At 33.2% G+C, this 19,017-nt stretch overlaps 1 protein-coding gene across 1 annotated transcript in view; it reads left to right on the top strand.

Moving 5' to 3' along the window:
* Positions 1 to 19,017, top strand: part of KIF20B (kinesin family member 20B) — a 74,558-nt gene that overhangs the window by 6,348 nt on the left and 49,193 nt on the right. The window contains exons 4-16 of the mRNA XM_061195329.1: positions 5,282 to 5,368; positions 5,473 to 5,589; positions 6,067 to 6,205; positions 7,164 to 7,348; positions 9,166 to 9,202; positions 9,674 to 9,901; positions 11,467 to 11,578; positions 12,599 to 12,670; positions 12,747 to 12,893; positions 13,547 to 13,709; positions 14,265 to 14,555; positions 18,508 to 18,647; positions 18,924 to 19,017. The exon at positions 18,924 to 19,017 is cut by the window's right edge and continues 45 nt beyond it. Coding sequence (XP_061051312.1) covers positions 5,282 to 5,368; positions 5,473 to 5,589; positions 6,067 to 6,205; positions 7,164 to 7,348; positions 9,166 to 9,202; positions 9,674 to 9,901; positions 11,467 to 11,578; positions 12,599 to 12,670; positions 12,747 to 12,893; positions 13,547 to 13,709; positions 14,265 to 14,555; positions 18,508 to 18,647; positions 18,924 to 19,017 — 1,812 coding nt within the window. The remainder of the gene's footprint in view (positions 1 to 5,281; positions 5,369 to 5,472; positions 5,590 to 6,066; positions 6,206 to 7,163; positions 7,349 to 9,165; positions 9,203 to 9,673; positions 9,902 to 11,466; positions 11,579 to 12,598; positions 12,671 to 12,746; positions 12,894 to 13,546; positions 13,710 to 14,264; positions 14,556 to 18,507; positions 18,648 to 18,923) is intronic.

The raw sequence follows: 19,017 nt of genomic DNA, 5'->3' as shown, positions 1-19,017 counted from the left end.
ATAGTCTTTAAGTTTTGACATAATGCATATGCTTGTGAGACTGTCACTACAGTCAAGATAGTGAATATTTCCATTACTCCTAAAAGTTTCCTTGTGCCTCCTTGTAATCCCTCCCTCCCATCACACCTCCAAGTAACCGCTGATCAAACATTAGTTTGTACTTCTAGAGCTTTATATAAATGTAATCATAAAGTATGTACTCTTTTCTTACTAAGCATAATTATTTTGAGTTTTATGCATGTTGTATGTATCAATAGGTAATTCCTTTTTATTGTCCATTGTTTAGATATGCCACAATTTGTTTATCCGTTCACTTGCTGATGGACATTTGTGTTTATAGTTTCTGGCTATTACAAAGCTTCTAGGAACTTTTGTGTACAAATCTTTATATGGACATATATTGCCTTTATTTTTTTTCCCTTGGATAAATACCTAGGATTGGAATGGCTGGATCATTTTTAAGAAACTACCAAACTTTTCCCAAGTGATAATAGCATTTTGTATTCTCAGCAGCAGTGTAGGAGAGTTGTTTCTCCACGTCCTCACCAACACTTGGTGTCGTCAATCTATTTATTTATTTATTTGTTTTTAAACAGACTATTTTTTAGAACAGTTTTATGTTTACAGCAAAAATGAGCAGAAGGTACAGTGATTTTCCATATACCCTCTACCCCCATATAGCTTCCCTCATTATTAACATCTCCTACCAGAGTGGTGCATTTGTTACAACTGATCAATCTACTTTGACACATGATCATCACCCAGAGTCCTTGCTATATAGTTACATTGTGGTTCACTCTTGGTGTTGTACATTCTGTAGGTTTGAACAAATGTGTAATGACAGGTAGCCATCATTATGGTATCATACAGTGTATTTTCACTGCCCTAAAATTCATGTGTTTCACCTGTTTGTCTCTCCCCCACCCCCAGTAACCACTGATCTTTTAACTGTCTCCAAATTGTTGCCTTTTCCAGAGTATCATATAGCTGGGATTATACAGTAGCTATTTCAGATTGGCTTCTTTCACTTAGCAGTAGGCATCTAACGTCTTGTCATGGCATCCTCCATGTCTTGTCATGGCTTGATGGTTCATTTGCTTTTAGTTCTAAACTATATTCCATTGTATGGATGTACTGTATCCATTGTATGGATATTTTTATGTATTGGTATCAAACAGACATTTGCATTTACCTAATGTCTAAAGATGTTGAATATGTTTTCGTGTGGTTATTCATTCACCTATTGAAGGGCATCTTGGTTGCTTCCACATTTTGGGAACTGTGAATAAAGTTGTTATGAGCATTCACGTGCAGGTTTTGTGTGGATGTTAAGTTTTCAGTTCCTTTGGTTAAGTACCAAGGAACGTGATTGCTGGAGTGTATGGTACTAATATGTTTAATTTTGTAAGAAATTGCCAAACTATCTTCCAAAATGGGTGTAACATTTTGCATTCCCACCAGCAGTGAATGAGAGTTCTTGTTGATCCATATCCTCACCAGCATTTGGTGTTGTCAGTGTTCAGATTTTGGCCATTCTAGTAGGTGTGTAGTGATATCTCTTTTTAATTTGCGTTTTCCTGATGACATACAGTGTGGAACATCTTTTTATATGCTATTTGTCCTCTGTATATCTTATTTGGTAAGGTGTCTGGTAAGATCTTTGGCCCATTTTAATCAGTTTGTGTTCTTATTGTTGAATTTTAAGAGTTCTTCGTATATTTTGGTAATAGTCCTTTATTTGATATATATTTTTGCACATATTTTCTCCCAGTCAGTGGCTTGTCTTTTCATTCCCTTGACTATGTATTTCACAAAGCAGAAAACTTTAATTTTAACGAAGCCCAACTTATCAATTATTTCTTTCATAGATCATTCCTTTGGCATTGAATCACAAAAGTCATTGCCAAACCCAAGGTCATCCAGATATTTTAAGTTCTTTTTGTGAAGGGTGTAAAGTCTATGTCTAGGTTAATTTTTTTGCATATGGATGTCCAGTTGTTCCAGCACCATTTGTTGAAGAGACTGTCTGCTCCATTGTATTGCCTTTGCTTCTTTGTCAAACATCAGTTGTCTATATTCATGTGGATCTATTCCTAGGCTCTCTTCTGTTCCATTGTTTCTGTTCTTTTGCCAGTGCTACACTATCTTGATTACTGTAGCTTTATAATATATCTTGAAGTTGGGTATTGTCGGTCCTCCAACTTTATTCTTTCAATTTTATGCTGGCTATTACGGGTCATCTTTTTATTTTTAGTCATTCTAATAGGTATGTATCGGTATCACATTGATATTTGCATTTACCTAATGTCTAAAGATGTTGAATATGTTTTCATGTGGTTATTTGCCTTTTGTATATCTTTGGAGAAATGTCAATTTAAATCTTTTGCCCATTAAATAAAATTGGATTGTTTTCTTATTGAATCTTAAGTGTTCTTTATGTTTTCCAGATACATCTGTCTGTCAGATATGTCCTTTGCAAGCATTTCCTCTATGGCTTGTCTTTTCATCCCTTAAGTGTTTTTGGAAGAGAAGTTTTTAATTTTGATGAAGTCCGTTTCACCAGTTTGTTCTGTTACGTATTGTGCTGTTTGTGGCGTATCTAAGAAATCTTTACCTAACTCCACAAAGGTAAACTCCTTTACCTAAGGCCACAAAGATTTTCTTCTATGTTTTCTTTCAGAAGTTTTGCAGTTTTAATTTTATATTTAGGTCTATGATCCATTTGGAATCAATTTTTTATATAATGTGAGGTGTATATTCAAATTCCTATTTTTTTACTGCATATAGATATCCAGTTGTTCTAGCACAATTTGTTGAAAAAGCTATCCTTTCTGTACTGTATTTCCTTTGCACCTTTGTCATAAATTAAATGCCCTTGTATGTGGAGGTTTATTTTTGAATACTCTATGTATTCTGTTTCATTGATCTATTTGTCTGGCTGCCAATACCCCACTGTTTTGATTACTGTGACTTTAAAATAAGTGATGAAATCAGGTGGTAGTGTTAGCCTACCAAATTTCTTCTTTTTCAGAGTTGTTTTGACTGTCCTAGGTACTTTGTATTTCTCTGTGAGTTTTTAAATGAGCTTGTCAGTTTCTACCAAAAAAAAAAAAAAATAGCCTCCTGTGGTTTTGATTGCAAGTCCATTGAATCTATAGATCAGTTTTGGAAGAATTGACATTTTAACAACATTGAGTCTACCAAATAATGAACAAGGTGTATCTCCATTTATTTTGGTCTCCTTTACTTTCTCTGAGCACTGTTTTTTAGTTTTCAGTATATAGGTGTTTCATATCTTTTGTAAGATTTTTCTCTAAGTAGTTCATAATTTTTGAGGTTATCATAAATGGTATCGCTCTTTAAAATCAACTTCTATTTCTTCCCAGCATATAGAAAAACAATTGATTTTTGCATTTTGATCTCCTATCATGCTACGTTGCTAAACTCATTTAATAGTTCTAGTAACTTTTTTGAAGATGTCAGATTTTTGTATGTAGATGTTCATGTTGTCTGTGAATAAAGATGATTTTATTTCTACCTTCCCATTCTGGATGCTTTTGCTTTTTTTTTCTTTTCCTCCTCCTCCTCCTCTTCCCTTTCTCTCTCTTTCCCCCCCTTCTTCCTCTTCCCCCACCTCCTTTCACCTGATTACATTGGCTAAAATCTCTAGAACCTCTAGTACAGTGTTGAATAGAAGTGAGAGCAGAAATCCCTGGGTTGTTACTCATCTTGCTACTCATATTTGATTCAGTCTTTCATCATTATGATGAAAGTATAACATCAGTATGATGTTAACTATAGGTTTCTTATAAATGCTCTTTATCAGGCTAAGGAAGTTCCCTTCTATTCCAGTTTGCTAAGAATTCTTATTATGAATGGATGTTGAATTCATATATCAAATTCATGTCATCATTCAAATGCACTTTTTTTTTGCATCTATTAGAGATAAAAGTTTCTTCTCATTCTTTTAATGTTTTTAAGTACCCTAATTGATTTTTGAATGCTAAATTGACCTTGCTTTTCTGGGATAAACCATTTTTTGTTAGGATGTACTATCCTGTTTTACATATTAGCTAATATTTTGTTAGGGGATTTTTGCCTCTTTTTTATTCTGACAGAGAACTTTTATCCAGAATATGTTAAAAACAATTACACGTTAATAATAAGAAAACAAACAGTCTAATAAAAATGGACAAAAGATTTGAACAGACACTTCACAAAAGAAGATATACGTAGGGTCAATATGCACCTGAAAAGGTGCTCAACATCATTAGTCAAAAGGGAAATGCATAAATTAAAACCACAATCGGATACCACCCTCACACCCGCTAGAATGGCTATTATGAAGAAGACTGGCCACACCACCCATTGGTGAGCAGGCAGAGCAACTAGAATGTTCATCCATTGCTTGTAGGAATAGAAGATGGTACAGCCACTTTGGAGAACATTTTGCCTCTATCTTAATTAGGGATATAGTTTTGTAATTTTTTTCTGAGGATATCTTTGTCAGGTTGTGGTGACCAGGTTATGGCAAACTCAAAATTTGTTGAAAAGTGTTCTCTCTTCCTTTATTTTCTTAAAGAGTTTGTCTTTAATTTGTGTGATTATATCCTTAAATGTTTGAGAGAATTTACCAATGAATTACCAGGGTTTGGAGTTTTTTTGTGGGATTATTTTGTTTGAATGTAAATTTAATTTCTTTAATAGATATAGGGTTATTCAAATCGTCTACTTCTTGTGTCTTGTTTGGTGAGTTGTGTTTTTCAAGTCATTGTTTCCTTTTTTTTAAAAAAAACATTAAAACATTTACTTAAAATTATTTTTTAAAAAATGAACTAAGCTCATTTCTTCCTCAAAGGAAGCAGTAAAGAGAATGCAATACAGCAAAAACAATTCTAAGTGCGTGATGGAATTGAGCATTTGGGTTAATAGACTGTTCTGGTTACTTGTGATTTATTCTACACTTCTGTGTTTTAGCGACTTTGAGCCTTGTTATTTGTATTGGTTTTAAAGGTTAGGATCTTATGGCAAAGAAGCATATTGTAAACTTCAAGTATAAATATAGAAGGCAGAGGAAATTGAGTCTTCTGTGGTATTTTTGTTTTTTTAAAAACAGATTTGTTTTTCTTTAAACATGTAAAATGGTTAAAAACAGAAGAGTCACTGTTTGCTTAGAGGTTTTGTATAATCTCAGATTGTTTTATAGCAATCAGCCACTTTAAAGAAAGATGATCTCTGAAAAGCCATATTTTTTATTTTTAAAATATTTTCTCCTTTTAAGGCAAACAGTTTGGAATCCAAAGATTATCTCCAGGTTTGTCTTCGAGTAAGACCATTCACACAGTCAGAAAAAGAACATGAGTCTGAGGTTTGTGTTGAATTTAATATTATGTTTTACTTCCATTAAATGGGCAAAATACCATTGTTTTAATTTACTTATTGTTAGTTTTTATTTATTTATTTGTGTTCTAGGGCTGTGTGTATATTCTGGATTCACAGACCGTTGTGCTGAAGGATCCTCAAAGTATCCTTGGTCGGTTAAGTGAGAAAAACTCTGGGCAGATGGCACAGACATTCAGTTTTTCCAAGGTAGGTACCCATGTGAAACGGAAGATTTTTCTTTCCAGGAAAAGAAACTTGTCTTAGGCTAAATTGCTACCTAATTGTATGTAATGAACTATATACATCTTGTGCTTATGAAACTTAGATCTTAGGTACTGGTATTTTTTCTCAATGGTAGGACTCCAATTTCAGGTGTGTAAATATATAATTGGAAGTGAGAAAATCTTTGTAGAGTTCTTGCAATCTTTTTTTGGTGGAGGGAAGTATTCTTTTCAAAATCTAGATGAAAAGTTATTGGTTGGGTCAGATTTCTATCTTAAAAGCTTTTTGAAAGTAGTTAAACTAGCAGGTGTATTTGTGGGAATTGGGGATATGGCAACTATTTTAAGAATGAATCTTGTAGGGCAAATCTTTTAACTACTAAAAACATGAAAGGGTAGAACTCATTGTGAATATTAACTTGAATATTCTAAAAAGATTTTTTTTTAAAAAATGCTTATTTAGGTTTTTGGCCCAGAAACTACACAGAAGGAATTCTTCCAGGGTTGCATTCTACAGCCAGTTAAAGACCTCTTGAAAGGACAAAGTCGGCTGATTTTTACTTATGGGCTAACCAATTCAGGAAAAACTTATACATTTCAAGGTAAATAGTTTTATTTTTACTAGAAAGGAAAAAAGAGGCACTAATAATGTACTCATTTTCATAATACTTCTTATAGTTATGTTTCCATTGCCTAGCACATTTGCTCCATTTTTAATAGTAATAGCATATTGAATGTGTATTGCCAATGGCTTTTAATTCAGATTGACTACTTTACCCATATGATAGAGAATTACATGATGATAAAAACTCAGAAGGGGGCTTCCCTGGTGGGGCAGTGGTTAAGAATCCACCTGCCAATGCAGGGGACACGGGTTTGAGCCCTGGTCTGGGAAGATCCCACGTGCCGCGAAGCAGCTAAGCCTGTGTGCCACAACTACTGAGGCTGCGCTCTAGAGCCCATGAGCCACAACTACTGAGCCTGCGCTCTAGAGCCCGTGAGCCACAACTACTGAGCCTGTGTGCCACAACTACGGAAGCCCACGCACCTAGAGCCCTTGCTCTGCAGCAAGAGAAGCCACTGCAATGAGAAGCCCACACACCACAACGAAGAGTAGCCCCCACTTGTTGCAACTAGAGAAAGCCCGTGTGCAGCAATGAAGACCCGATGCAGCCAAAAATAAATAAATTAATTAATTAAAAAAAAAACCTTAGAAAAAGGATTGATGTGACATAGGGAATTAAGCATGGATAACCAGGGAAACACTTTATATTTTATTTTACTTTTATACTTTGTGATAATGAATGATAGCCAATCTTAAAGCCTGATCTGAATGTAAAATTTCAGGTTTTGCATCAGAATAATAGTTGATAAAATGTCAATTATACAGTGAAGACCAAAATGATGGAAAACCGAGTAATCCTTCAACTTCTGTCACTTTTGTCTCAGCTTTTTACTCTTGCCTGTTAGTGGTATAAAAGGAGCCTTGGTAGTTCAAGAGTGTTTTTTTCCTCTTTTCTTATACTCTAAGAGAGTATAAAACAAAAATTCTTTTCATAGGCACAGAAGAAAATATTGGCATTCTACCTCGAACTTTGAATGTATTATTTGATAGTCTTCAGGAAAGACTGTGTACAAAGATGAACCTTAAACCACATAGGTCCAGAGAATACTTACGTTTATCACCAGACCAAGAGAAAGAAGAAGTAGCTAGCAAAAGTGCATTGCTTCGGCAAATTAAAGAGGTATGGGAGTATTTTAGTATGTAAAATATACATAATCCTGACCTTTTAGTAGCTCTTTAGTTTGTTTCAGCCTATATTGGACTGTTTTGTGGTGCTTGTGGCTATTGTCTTTTCTTTTTGAGAAATGTATTAAAGCTTTTTTGAAGTCATCTCTTCTTATTTCATACTGTACAAACAGAAATGTTTAAACAATACAAATGTAAATGGTTCTTAAATCTTTTTTGGTTGCTGTAGAAACAGCAACTTTCTATATAATGATTTTTAAAAATTCCTTTTTTTAATTGTAAAAGTAATATGTATACACAAAATCTAAACAAGAGAATGTGAAAAATAAGTGAAAATTTCCTATAATTCCATTCCTGAAGAGAAAACCAATATTAGCAGATATGAACATATCCTTTTTGATCTTTTTCTCTCTGTACACACAAAAAAATCTATGTACAGAGCTTTCTGTATGTGTCTATATATACACACACAAACATAGTCATATATAGTTGCATATATCTTCATAGTCATATATAGTTGCATATATCTTCATATCTTTTTCTCTATATGTAGGATATGGTCTTCTTTTTTTTTTTTAACAAAAATGAGATTTTATTATACAGACATTCTGTAACTTGCTCTTTCATTTAACATGTCATAAATCTCTTACTACCTTAATTCACATGTCTTATCTGTTAGGTTATGTTTTTTCCTCTTTTCTTTCTTCTTTTTAATAGTTTTTTATTAAAAAAAATTTTTTTTATAAAGTATACTTGTCTATTTATTCCTTCTTTGCCTTGTGGATTTTGTGTTATGCTTTCAGACATTTATTTTATCTATTTAAAATTGTTAAAAACTATTAACAGTCTTTATAAATATATTCAAAACACTGATGGGGATTTTCTTCTTAAAGTAATTTAGAAATCAGTGTTTCAAGGTAATAAAATATTGTTGCTCAGTGGAGAGCAAAGTTCAGAATCCATGATTATGGTCTCTGCAAGTAAAATAGTGAGTATTTTAACAAAATTTATGGAGATTGGTGGATAATTGCATGGATAATTCATAGAGGAAATTAAAGTCATTAATAATGAAAAAAACTTTCCCTAACAAGTTATCTAGTTAAAACAAAATATTATTTTGCCTATGAAATTATTAAAATTTTAAAAACTTGAGATATGCACTTTTTTTAAAAGTTCTTTTTATTGAGGTATAGTCGATGTACAATATTAAAGAAGTTTCAGGTGTACGATGTGAGATACACACACTTTCACTTTCATATATTGATTGTAAAATGTGTCTCTCCAAAGCAATTTGGCAATACTATACTAAGAGTGAGAACTTAAAAAAAAGTTCATATTTTCATCCAACAATTCAGATTTAGGTATATCGCCTAAGGGAACAATTAAATTACAGAAGAAAAAAATAATATATTACGATGTTTATCTTAGTATTATTTAGTTAAGTCATTTCACATCACATCTCTTCAGTTAGGCAGCCACCAAATGTTTACAAATAATTTTTCATTATACAGAGAAAAAGCTTACAATGCAATAAGTGTGGGGAAAAATATAGAAGGGAATATATTGAAATTTTACTAGTAATTGCCTCTGAATGGCAGTGATTATATATGATGATATCCTTTTTAATATTTTCTGTAGTTTCCCAAATTTCCTATTATTAGAATGTATTATTTCACTAGGAAGGAAATTAATAGAGGTCATTTAATTGAGTAGATGAAAGGCAGGTGACTTACTTGGATAGGTAATTAATAAACTGGTTATTTAATCTTAACTAACAATGTTTCTTAACTTTTTTAAAAAAATCTTTTTCAGGTTGTTATGCATAATGACAGTTCTGATACTCTTTATGGTAAGGTTTCCTTTCTCATTTACTTTTAAAATGTTGATTATTTGAAAAGCTTTTAATTTTTGAATCACTTCTGGTGATTTAATTTCTTTAATAAACAGTAATACTTGGAAAATGGTACATAACTATATGAAATATCAGTCATTGTAAAGTTTTATTTGGACTTAATAAATAAGTCCCTTTCACTGGTTGTTAACTTTCATGTTGTTTTGAGAGAGAGACAATTTTTCCTTTGTCCTTTATGTTTAATTTTTGCATAAAATTATTTTTACGTTTATTAGCGTATTTGCAGAAAAGAAAAGAAAGATAAGAAGAGGATTTTGGTTAATACAAATATTTATATCTGCTTTGGTCCAAAAAGTTTTTAACATTGCTGGTCAAAAGATTAAATATACTTAGTTTTTCAAGTCCAGGAGTCTTGATCTATCCTATTGTCTCATTTAATTTTGTGATTATCTTTTTTATTTTCTGTAGGAAGTTTAACAAACTCTTTGAATATCCCAGAGTTTGAAGAGTCCATGAGAGACTGTGAACACGCAAGCTTGAATATGGATAATAATATAAAATTTTCTGTGTGGGTTTCTTTCTTTGAGATTTACAATGAATGTATTTATGATTTGTTTGTTCCTGTCTCATCTAAATTCCAAAAGAGAAAGATGCTACGCCTTTCCCAAGATGTAAAGGGCTATTCTTTTATAAAAGGTATACTAATGAGTATTTTTTACTTTATTGCTCTGAAATTCCTTTCTAGGCTTTGTTATAGGAAAGAAGACTAGAAATTGAAAATTTTTATACTAATTATTTTTTTATTTTTTATCTATTTATTTTTGGCCACGTTGGGTTTTTGTTTCTGTGCACGGGCTTTCTCTAGTGGCGAGCAGGGGCTGCTCTTTGTTGCAGTGCACGGGTTTCTCATTGCGGTGGCTTCTCTTGTTGCAGAGCACGGGCTCTAGGCACATGGGCTTCTGTAGTTGTGGCACACGGGCTCAGTAGTTGTGGCACACGGGCTCAGTAGTTGTGGCTTGTGGGCTCTAGGGCGCAGGCTCAGTAGTTGTGGCGCATGGGCTTAGTTGCTCTGCGGCATGTAGGATCTTCCCGGACCAGGGCTCGAACCCGTATCCCCTGCATTGGCAGGCGGATTCTTAACCACTGCACCACCAGGGAAGTCCTGTATACTGATTATTAACATCAAGATAATAGTTTGTGCTTTGAAAGTATGTTTTGGTATGTTAATTAAACTTGAAGGTAAAGGGGTCTAGTTTAATGTTGTATTTGCTAGAGTATTATTGATTGGATTTTAGTGGATGGGAAAAGCTGTGTGTGTGGGTATTCACATTATTCTGCTGCTTTGTAACAGTATTCAAACTTCGGAGCCATGTATCAATAAATGTTTCTGTTCCATAGTGCTGTTTTTCCAACCTTTTAAAAATCACTACCCCACAGTAGGAAATACATATTAATAACATCATGATCCTGTACCTGCATATGTATATATATGCATATATACAATTGAAAAATTTCATTAATTATACTTACCCTTACTACAAGGAATGCACTTTGTTGTTTTCTATATTGTACTTCATTTTTACAAAATGCTAGTTGTGACTCAATAAATTTGACTTCATGAATCACAGATGAATTGCAGTCTATAATGTCTCATAGCTAGGTAATTTTCTAGATTTAATCTGTAATGTATTCTTTTTTTTTTTTTTTTCTGGATGTCTAGTTCCTAGTTCTAAGGAATCTTACCTATTTTTAATTTTCCCTTTGGCAGATTCTGTTGAAGAACATTTACTTTCTGTGTTTGTACTACTTAAATACTGGAAAATCATTATAATATCCTCTTCTTGTGTACTTTTTTAAAAATTTATTTATTTATTTGGCTGCATTGGGTCTTAGTTGCGGCATGCGGGATCTTCGTTGCAGCGCGTGGGCTTCTCTCTAGTTGTGGCGCGTGGGCTCTAGAGCGTGCGGGCTTAGTTGCCTCATGGCATGTGGGATCTGAGTCCCTCGACCAGGGATCGAAACCTCGTCCCCTGCATTGGAAGGTGGATTCTTAACCACTACACCACCAGGGAAGTCCCTTGTGTACTTATTTTCTAATGGAGTATGGAATAGCTGAGTTGACTATACCTAGGGCGTGTTATTAAAAGAAAGATTTTATTATATGTCTTTAGGAAAGAGATTACATATCTTCAAAGAGATTACATTGTACTGCAAATGCTGTGTTTTTATAAATTGATATGTGTCCTCTTTATTTTTTAAAGATCTACAATGGGTTCAAGTATCTGATGCCAAAGAAGCATATAGACTTTTAAAACTAGGAATAAAGCACCAGAGTGTTGCTTTCACAAAACTGAACAATGCTTCTAGTAGAAGGTAAGGAGTAAACCCTGTGGTGTAAGCCTGAGGTGTGCTAATTTAAACACAACTAATTTAAGATTAAAGTGGACAGTAGGTTCTCTGATATGTTAAATGAATTCATAGGCATAAAAACATTCTGTAAACTGAAGAGCACTAAACACATAAGATTATCAGGACTGTTTCTTGTTCTAACGTAAGATTTACTAATTTACACTCAGTCTGAGGTATTTTTACTCTTTCTGTATGTGAATATCTAAGCTCAGTATTTTAGTTGCCTGTAACGGTGGACTTTTCTCTGTGTTTTTCCTACTTACCCCATGAACATAGACACTGTATGCATACTGAGTTGGGCCAAAATCTCAAAGGGCTAAGGAAGGATTTTTTTTTAAATGTTTATGATATATGATATGATATACATATCATGTATCATATATCATATGTGATATATCATATATCATATATGTATGATACATGTTTATGTATAGCTAAAAAAAAAAGGAAGGATGTTTTTGATGGAAGGGATTGGTGGATGAGAGACAAAAGAAAATAAGTTTAAGTTTATACTTAAAACAGGTTTTCTCTTAAGGGGGAAAGAGCCCTGTCCCCCATGTGTGGAGTGAAGGTAATATATAATCCAGATAAGCCTGTATTTAGGCCAGATGTATACTTTGCTTTAGGTATATATTCAAAGTAGATAAGCTGTAAATAATACCGTTTTAACTAGTAATATCTTTGCATGCAAATTGAGACTTTATTATAAATGATTTCGTTAATAGAAATAAGAAGAGTAGGTTTGAAGGATTTGGGGCTAAATGCAAGAAAGATAAGATATTTGGTTTTAGGTAGTTGGGTGGTATGTAGGTGATAGTGGAGCACTGAATTGAAATATCTGACAGCTAGTTGGAGAATGCAGCGCTGGAGCTATGGCTAGTATTAAGATATAAATAGATGTTGATTTAGATGCTTGTCTCTCCTATTTAGAATGCAGAAATTAAAAGTGAATGATAATATTTGATCTTTGTTTACATCTTTTAGTCACAGCATATTCACTATTAGAATATTACAGATTGAAGAATCGGAAATGCCTCGTGTAATGCGAGTCAGTGAGTAAGTTGAGCATTCTTTAAATTGTAATTATTCTGAATTGTTTTGAAGAATTTTTTAAAGTTTTTTTTTTTTTTAGATTGTCTTTATGTGATCTTGCTGGTTCAGAACGAAGCATGAAGACACAGAATGAAGGTGAAAGGTTAAGAGAGACTGGGAACATCAACACTTCTTTATTGACTCTGGGAAAGTGTATCAATGTTTTGAAGAACAGTGAAAAGTCAAAGTAAGAGTTGCTGAACATGTTATTAGCATATTATTACAATATTTAGACCTTCAGCTTTGCTAGTTTTAGAAAGTTCTCTTGTTTTTAACTTGCTTCTTATGACTATATATGGATTGTAATTAAAATTACTTAGAGATCTTGGATTAAAAAAATGATAGAAGTAAAAAAAAAATGTCAGTCAATGCCAGTGGCTCATCAGGTAAACACAATATTTTCCATAGCAAATATATATCAACAGACATCTTGGATAGTAAGCTTCTGATGATGCTGGTTTAGCATCTAAAACCATGTTATTCTTATTAATGCATTCTGTTTTTCTAGATGTCATAGATTTCTGCATTAATTATGAATCAGCCTATACCATTTCTAGTTAAGGTGTATATATTGCGTAATTGGCCTACACTAGAAAACACAACCCAATTCAATGTGACTTTCTTTACATTTTGCCTAGTATTAGAATTACTATTAAAACTAGTAGTAGTATTTAAATAAAACAACATGAATAAACAGAAAATGATTATTATAGGTGGGACTAGTTATTAACCTAGAATTTAAGTCCATGATAGCTATATTATTTCTTTGTAAAATTTATCAGCATACTGACTTCATGAGATTTGTTTTAACTTACAATTTTTTGAAAAATTTTTCCATAGGTTTCAACAGCATGTGCCTTTCCGGGAAAGTAAACTGACCCACTATTTTCAAAGTTTTTTCAATGGTAAAGGGAAAATATGTATGATTGTCAACATCAGCCAATGTTTTCTTGCCTATGATGAGACACTCAATGTGTTGAAGTTCTCAGCCATTGCACAAAAAGTAAATATAATTAAATTTCTGCACAATTTATTAAGCTTCTTATCATTAGAGTATTAATGATTTTTTTCTTGGAGTAGGTAATACATTTTGCACTAGCTCTAAACCTAGAAAATAATTGAAAATTTAAAATAATATTTGATAAAGTAGTAGGACATAGGAAAAATATTGAAAGTTACCCCTGCTTAAGAGTAAAATGACCTCAGTAATAAATAAACTTACCCATTACAAATTTCGAGTAATCCTTGCAGCAGATTGTCTGCTCTGCTGTCCGTCTGGTTCATTTAGTGGCTAATCAGGAAACCCCCTGCTAGGAATAGTATTGATACTAAGAACTTAACCCAGGAAAGTAAATTTATCTGTAGTATACATGTGTAATTAGCTTTTTTCTTATCAAATATTTATTTAAGGATGCTAATTCCTTCTTGCATATTTGTTTGCATTGTTTTTGTTTTTTAATTCTCAAGTTGTCATTTGACTTAAATTTATAAAATTTTTGTTTTGTGTGGACAGTTCTTGCCTTTTCTGTTTTAAAAGTTACATTGAATATTTTAACAGGTTTGTGTTCCAGACACTTTAAATTCCTCTCAAGAGAAATCATTCGGACCTGTCAAATCTTCTCAAGATGTATCACTAGATATTAATAGTTCAGATAATAAAATACTAAATGAAAAAAGATCCACAATTTCATGGGAAAGTAGTCTAGAAGATGTGGTGGAAGATGAAGATTTGGTTGAGGATCTAGAAAAAGCTGAAGAAAAGCAAAATGTGGAAAGTGAATTTACTGATGAAGATCTAGATAAAACATTAGAGGATGATAAGGCTTTCAGTAGCCATGAGGAGAAGAGAGTATGTATTAAGAACTCATACTTCTAAAGTTGGCTTATTTATTATTCTGAAGTTAGGGTTAATAATTCTTAAGGCTGTTTCTCTCATTTTTTTTAACAATACACTAATTTTGTCTTTCATCTTCATGTTTTGAAAATTTTCACATCCACAGAAAGAATAATACAATGAATACACATTTGCACTTCACCTGGATTTGCCAGTTGCTAACATTTTACCGTATTTACTTTAATTCTCTTTCTGTGAGTGTGTGAATACACATCTTTTTGGTGTATCATTTGAAAACAAGATGCAGACATAATGACACATTACAAATAACTACTTCAGCATGTTTCCCAAGAACGTGGACATTTTCCTCATGATCAAAAGACCATTTTCATACCTAAGCAATTTCACATTGATACAATAACGTAATGTTATATTGTCCATATTGAGATTTATCCAGTGGTCAGTATTTCCTTTATAGCCACTTTGTTTTTGATCTATAACCAAAGTTAATACATTGCTTTTGATTATCATGTTTCTTTAGTTAATCTCTAATCTAGTGTAGATGTTTTTGAAAAGTTGTGGTTAGTTGTCTTGTAGAATATCTCCAGTCTGGATTTGTCTTATTATTTCCTGATTCAGGTTTCACACTTTAGGTAAGCCTATTATATAGGTGAAGTTGTGAATTTCTCATTACATCACATCAGGAGGCAGCTGATGTCTGATTTCCCCATTTTTGGTGATGCTAAATTTTGCTCATTTGGTTCAGGTTTTGTGTTTAGATCTCTCTTCATTGTAAAGGCATATCATCTGTGAAGATGCTTTGACGCCATGTTAATATCTTGTTCCCCAGTATCCTTTCACCCAGTGATTTTAGCATACTCCACCAGACTTTTACTTTGCAGTCTTAAGTACAATTGTGCAAAATGTCTGCCCAGTACCGATTATCCTATTTATTCAAAAACAAAAATTGTTTGGTTGTCTAATATTTATGGTAAACAAATAAGATTTAATGGCGGTTCTTTTTTTTTAATTTATTTATTTATTTTTGGCTGTGTTTTGTCTTGGTTGCTGCACGCGGGCTTTCTTTAGTTGCGGCGAGCGGGGGCTACTCTTAGTTGTGGTGTGCGGGCTTATTGCGGTAGCTTCTCTTGTCGCGGAGCATGGACTCTAGGCGCGCAGGCTCAGTAGTTATGGCTCACGGGCTCTAGAGCGCAGGCTCAGTAGTTGTGGCGCACGGGCTTAGTTGCTCCGTGGCATGTGGGATCTTCCCGGACCCGGGCTTGAACCCGTGTCCCCTGCCTTGGCAGGCGGATTCTTAACCACTGCGCCACCAGGGAAGCCCAGTGGCGGTTCTTTTATCCTCTGTCCAAATACAGTTCACACATACATTTAAGTTGTATTAATCCTGAAATATAGATCATGTCCACAGTACCAGTTCCCCTCATTAACTGGTCATAACTATTACATATGTATACATGGAGTCTTCTTACCAGCGTCACAGGAACACTGGTAACCCTGTGCTCATGGATGTGCTTCAGTGGTATTGCCACATCTGACATCATAGTACTCTTTTGGACTGTAGAAGTCTAAGTAGATGGGTGATGTATTGAGTTAAATACTCTCATTTTAATAGTTTATTTCAGTGTCCCTGAAAGCTATAGTTGTGCCTGTGTTGTTTGGAAATGAAAATGAAAGCTTCAGATGCCACTAGTCTCAGTTTATCTGGTTACTATGTGATTGGACCTTGTTTACCTTGGATCTCTTCCAAGGTAATGTAGTACTTCCCTCAGTGACAAAATGAGCCATTAATAGTCCTATTTTAGTTTTTATTGATCTTCTCAAAACTGAAGTTTATATAGAATGTCCATTAAACTTAAAATGTTAGTAGAATTTCAGAATTTATTAGGGAAAAATAATGCTGTAGTTTATAAAGGATTATATAGTGTAAATGCATATCTTATAATGTTGACTAGGTACTTTATTTTTATTTATTTATTTTATGACTAGGTACTTTAAAATTAAAATTTCATTGAAGTTTTTTTCTAATATTTTTAAAAATGAAAATGATTATAGGCTTTGCATGCTTTACATTATTAGCATTTTAATTAGAGGATTGTATTAAAGATCATTATGAAATATATTGATATTAGCATATTTACACTTACAATTCATTTAACTAGGCTAACCAACCAGAATTTTTTTCACCAAAAACTTTATCAGATGCTAACAATGACAGAAAACTAATTGTTGTTGAGAATTATTGAAAGAAACCAATTTTCCAAGGTATTCCCACATTCATGCAGATTTCTCTAAGTCTCCCACATTTCTTCTTCAGTAGTTATTATTTATTATTTTAAACAGTGGGAAAGTCTGTGGTTATTTAAAATTATAAAGATATTATATAATCATGGTGGAATCTAGAAAAAGAAAAAGAGGAAAATAATTAAATATAAATCTCTCTCTAATCTACCGCTCACGTTAGTAGGTTTTTACTATACATTATAATATTGTAACCTAATTTTCTTCACTTAAAAATAAATTGTGAAAAGTATGAATTATAAATATGTCATCATAATTCATTACAGTAGTTTACTGTATGATGGTACCATAGTTGAACCCATCTCTTTGACTGTTGAGCTGGGTTTCACTTTTTCTTTACTTACGTACAACCACTCACTGTTGCAAAAAACACAATGACCATTCTTACAGCCAAAACGCTGGGTCCTATTATATAATTAATTCCTCAGTATAAGTTCTTAGAAGCAGAATTTCAAAGTCAGGATATCTATAGAAATATTTTCAAATACAAAATCGAAAAACTGAAAGATCTGTAACTTTGAGAGAGTTTATTAATTAATTTATTATTGAGAAACTTTAATCAAAAACCTTAAAAAAGAATATTAGGCTTTTTTCTTGAATGCTATGATTTATTACATATCTATACTGGCTATGATGTCAAGTTGTAATTGCCTTATTCATTGTCTGTATTACGTGATTAATTATGTATGTGCTTTCAAAGACAGTTGTTGCTCTCATTTGAGTAGTTATAAAAGCCCAATAGGATAAGTTTTAAAATTTATTATTTATTTATTTATTTTTGGCTGTGTTGGGTCTTTGTTGCTGTGCGCGGGCTTTCTCTAGTTGCGGTGAGCGGGGGCTGCTCTTCGTTGCGGTGCACGGGCTTCTCATTGCGGTGGCTTCACTTGTTGCGGAGCACGGGCTCTAGGCGCACGGCCTCAGTAGTTGTGGCTCATGGGCTCTAGAGCGCAGGCTCAGTAGTTGTGGCTCGCGGGCTCTAGAGTGCAGGCTCAGAAGTTGTGGCGCTCGGGCTTAGTTGCTCTGCGCATGTGGGATCTTCCTGGACCAGGGCTCGAACCCGTGTCCCCCGCATTGGCAGGCGGATTCTTAACCACTGCACCACCAGGGAAGTCCCCAATAGGTTAAGTTTATGTAACATTCTCTTTGTCATCTTGGAACGTGTTTGGGGGTTCTTAGTAACTACTCCATATAATACTTCAACTTTATATTTTGACAGACTAATTTTAAACTCAAACTTAAACGTGTACCACAGACCTGGTCTTTACTTTCTCCACCTAAGAAATGTGGATGCTGCTACCAAGCTTACAGAGGGTTGTGTGGATTAAATGAAATAAAATATGAACTCCCCAAAGTAGTTTCTGGTAGATAGTAGATCCTCAAATTTTATTTTCTTTTCTTTCTTTGTGTAGCTAGACAGTGAGACATTTGAATTACTGTATGTCTGTTTCTAAAATGTGGAGAGGCGTACTTGATTTTTCAGATCAGTGAATCTCTGCAAATACATAATTTTCAGTGAAAATATCATCTTTAATAAAAGGGTGCATAATTACAATCTAAATGAAAAAAGTTTTATTTTTGAACACTTGGACAGTCTTTCTCTTGGAATATATTTGTTTTTTTAATTAGAATTTTATTATTTATATTTTAGAAACTTTTGGATTTAATAGAAGACTTGAAAAAAAAACTAATAGATGAAAGAAAAGAAAAGTTAACATTGGAATTTAAAATCCGTGAGGAAGTTACACAGGAGTTTACTCAGTATTTGGCTCAACGGGAAGCTGACTTTAAGTAAGTTTTTTCGTTCATGTCCTGGTAAAAATTGAGATTTTATTGTTTAAATTTTTTTTTTTGGCTTTTTATTTTATATTAGGTGACTTCTGAATTCTGACCTTCATGCAGGCTTGAAAATAGCTGTTACTAATCCCCACGGTGATTGTGAATTATACATGAATGATTATTTAAACTCACTTTTAATTTATAATGAACTTAATCTTAGAAATTTAAAATAAAAGCACAAAGTAGTGCTTTTTCTGTTTCTTAATGGGATTAATTTCTGTTATGAAGGGAAACTCTCCTTCAGGAACGAGAGATATTAGAAGAAAATGCTGAATGTCGTTTGGCTATCTTCAAGGATTTGGTTGGTAAATGTGACACTCAG

The sequence above is a fragment of the Eubalaena glacialis genome, chromosome 1 (genome assembly GCF_028564815.1).
Source record: "Eubalaena glacialis isolate mEubGla1 chromosome 1, mEubGla1.1.hap2.+ XY, whole genome shotgun sequence".
Classification (NCBI taxonomy): Eukaryota; Metazoa; Chordata; class Mammalia; order Artiodactyla; family Balaenidae; genus Eubalaena; species Eubalaena glacialis.
The sequence above is the reverse complement of the archived record's forward strand: the minus strand, read 5'-3'. Positions and strand labels throughout refer to the sequence as shown.